Source organism: Haliaeetus albicilla, chromosome 1 (assembly GCF_947461875.1).
Source record: "Haliaeetus albicilla chromosome 1, bHalAlb1.1, whole genome shotgun sequence".
Classification (NCBI taxonomy): Eukaryota; Metazoa; Chordata; class Aves; order Accipitriformes; family Accipitridae; genus Haliaeetus; species Haliaeetus albicilla.
This window is the reverse complement of record NC_091483.1, coordinates 62,020,786-62,024,562: the sequence shown is the minus strand read 5'-3', so window position 1 is coordinate 62,024,562 and position 3,777 is coordinate 62,020,786. Positions and strand designations below refer to the sequence as shown.

Here is a 3,777-nt window from a genome sequence, read left to right as displayed (position 1 = left end):
GGGACAATAAGAGCACTGCATGCTCCCCTCTCAAGAATGGAAGACCCGAACATGGAAAAGCATCGGAAGGACTGTGACACCTGAAGGAGAGACACCTGACTGGCGGCAGAGGAACCCGACCCTCCATCACCGGCATCGGAACCGACTCAGCGGGATGTTGCTGGCTTCGTGGTGGTGGTAACTAGTCTTGCTACCTCTCTTCCGTTCACTTGCTTAGGTCTGCCTCTTTTTCTCCGTCCTCCCTCTGTTCTATCGCAGCTATTGGTTATTGTAGGGAATAAAAGTTGTAAAGTTGTACAGCATCTGACCTCATTTGTGTCTTAATCTCGCTCTCGGGATCATTTAACAACCCTCCCCGATATTGGATTGGGACATTTTAATTGGCATCATGGACAGGATCCCCAGAGATGACAGTGCTGTACTAATTTGTCGTGGAACTTTTGTGTTAATGTGCAGTCTGGCTCCTGAGAGCGAATAAGGGGAACTTGGATACTCATGTGTGGCCCTCTCAGGAAGTAACCCCCTCCTTTGTGTTGGTCTGTAACTTTAAGGTGTGTCCTTCTGAGAGTGAATAGGGGGGATTCGGATACTCAGGTGTGGCCCTCTCAGGAAGTAACCCCCCTCCTTTAAGTTAGTGTGTGGCTTTGAAGTTTGTGCTCTTGAGAGTGAGAAGGGGGGAATTCGGAACTATTGTGAGACCCTCTTAAGATGTTACCCCCTTCTAGTTGTGTGGATCTGTAATTGGATAGTGTGTCCCTCTGAGAGGGAGATCCTCTCAGAACGCAGACCCCCCGATTTGTGTTAGAGAATATGGATGCTCAGGAAACTGTTAGTGTTTGTGATTCTGCGCCCTCATGGGTTGAAGGGATAGAGAAACTATATGATCTTTTAGAGGACTACCGATCTTGCCCCTCAGCTCAGGGACAAGACTGGGTGAGAAACCACTGGTTTCAACCACAGAGTGTGGTAGATAAGATAAGAGTCTTGCAGGAGAAAGCTAAGGTTAAAAAGGGGAAAGGAAAAGCAATAATTTGTGTGGTGCTAGGAGTGAGTCTGGCAGCCGCAATGGAAGAGAAGAAGCAAAAGTCTGGTCAAAGTGATATGATCACGAGCCTGCAAGAACAATTGCAAGAAAGCAAACAGTTGTTAGAGGAGGAAAGGAACCTTGTTAAGGCTTTAAAGAAAGAATTGAAGAGGCAACTTTCGAGAGAGGTGAATATAGAGGCGGAGGTAGAGATGCCGCCTGTGGAGAAAAGGACACAGCAAATCTATCCTCCGGGGGATTTGCAAAGGGCAAAAGAGACTGTAGAGAGCCCCCCCCACGTGTGTCCAGTGATTAAAACAGAGTATGTGTATGAGGATAGTAGCGATGACTGTCCTCAGGTTATCACTAAAGAAGCCCCATATACAGCAACTGAGTTAACAAAATTGAGAAAAGATTTTTCAAGGATGGCAAAGGAATCTGAGACGGAGTACGTGTGGAGAGTGTCTTTGTCAGGCGGAGATGGAATCTTGTTGTCAGAGAAAAAAGCAGAAGGATATTGGGGTCCAGGTGTGTTTCTAACAACTGGCGATCCCCTGGCCCCATGGTCATTGTCTCAGAGAGCTGCGTACTGGGCTGGAGGGTTAAACCCCATGGAAAGGGGAGATCCCCTTGCCATAACCAGTACGGTGGATCAGCTAGTGGAAAGTGTGCAAAAGGCGGCATGTATCCAGATGATGTATGACCGGGAGCTCAAGCCCCATCAGGGCTCCCCGATGATGCTGCCTGTGGACCCAGAGAGGATGACTATTCTAATACGGGGGCTCCCTGACTCTCTGAGACCAATAGGGATCCAACTACGAGGGACAATTCTAAACACCCTCAATGGAGAAAGGATTATGTCTACTCTGGAGGGGAGAATGTCCCCTGACCTTCGGCGGCCAGGGAGAAAAGTGTGGACGTGGGGAGAGGTAGCTCAGGAGTTGATTGACTTTGAGAGAAAATTCGGCCCTGTTAGTGGATCATCTCAAAGAACTGGAAATACAATCGTACGGCAACTTAGTGGGCGTCAATTAGCCTCTGGAAGAGAGAAATCCCTAAGTCGACAGGGACTGTGGCAGCTAGGGCTTCAGAAAGGCATTCCCCGGGACTTGATGGATGGGCTCTCGAACCAAAGATTGGAGGAGCTTGTGCAGAATTGGTCAGGGTGAAAGCCCGTTTCCAAACCATATCCTAGTGCCCCACCTTCGATAAACCTTGAGGATGAGCCGACCAAGGAGGAGAAGGTGGCGGGAAACTAGATCCTCCGCCCCCTGAAGGTGAGGGGGGACGCGGAGGGTGGATGTTTGTTAGACAACTCACCTGCAATGCAAAAGGAGATTTACTGATTACTATCTTTGTAGGACCAAAGAAAAGACCAGTGACCTTTTTAATTGATACTGGGGCACAAATTACCGCACCAAGGCGGACTGAAGCAGAACGATGTGGGATTTCGGCCCCATCTAAAAATCTGATTGTCTTAAATGCCTTTGGAAAGACACAATCAGTGCCCATGACTCCAGCAACACTATGGTTGTCAGGGGAGGAAAACCCTGTCAATACCATGGTGGCTGTAGGATCTTTCCAGATGAACCTTTTAGGTATAGATGTTCTGAAGGGTAGACAGTGGCGTGACACCCAGGGAAACTCATGGTCTTTTGGTGTCCCTCAGATTAGACAGTTAGCCAAAATATCCAGCATGGAGGTGCGTCTATTGCAAGCAGCACCTGCCCTTCCCCCTTCCAAATTGACAAATGTTAAACCCTACCCAGTGCCTCTAGGAGCAAGAGAAGGAATCACGCCAGTTTTGGACGATTTAAAGAAACAAGGGGTTGTAGTTCCTACTCACTCCCCCTTCAACTCCCCAGTATGGCCAGTCCGAAAACCAAATGGTAAATGGAGATTGACAGTAGATTACAGGAGGCTCAATGCCAATACAGGTCCACTAACAGCTGCTGTACCAAACATTGCTGAATTGATTGCTGCCATTCAGGAACAATCCCACCCCGTCATGGCAACAATCGATGTTAAGGATATGTTTTTTACGGTCCCTTTACAACCTGAGGACCAGGATCGCTTTGCTTTCACCTGGGAAGGACAACAGTACACCTTTACACGACTGCCCCAAGGGTACAAGCACTCCCCCACGCTGGCTCACCATGCTCTAGCACAAGAGTTGGAAACATTTCCCATAAAAGCAGAGGTAAAGATCTATCAATATATAGATGATGTGCTCATAGGAGGAAGGCAGATAGAAGAAGTTAGAAAAACCCGGAATGCCATCATCACCCATTTGGAAAGTATAGGGTTGACAATTCCACCTGAGAAGATCCAGACTCCTTCAAGTGAGGTAAAATTCTTAGGAATCTGGTGGAAGGGAGGCATGACGTGTATTCCACCGGATACCCTTTCCTCTCTTGAGCAGATTAAGATGCCAGAGTCAAAGAAAGACTTACAGCATGCACTAGGGTTGCTCATATTCTGGAGGAAACACATTCCTGATTTCTCAATTATTGCTAGACCCCTGTATGACTTGTTACAAAAGAGAGGTCAGTGGGAATGGACTCAGGTCCATGATGAGGCTTTACAGTTGTTGGTGTTTGAAGCGAATGCCTATCAGGCTCTTGGTCCCATTCACCCAACAGACCCGGTTCAAATTGAGTGGGGATTTGCCAAGACTGGACTGTCAGTCCATTTGTGGCAAAAGGGTCCAGAGGGGCCTGTTCGGCCCATTGGGTTTTATTCTCGTAGCTTTA

At 47.9% G+C, this 3,777-nt stretch overlaps 1 protein-coding gene across 1 annotated transcript; it reads left to right on the top strand.

The window, feature by feature from the left end:
- Positions 1–810: 810 nt before the first annotated feature.
- Positions 811–2,193, top strand: LOC138686625 (uncharacterized). Its single transcript, XM_069790715.1, has one exon. It carries the CDS (start codon positions 811–813, stop codon positions 2,191–2,193), a length of 1,383 nt encoding a protein of 460 aa, XP_069646816.1.
- Positions 2,194–3,777: the final 1,584 nt, after the last annotated feature.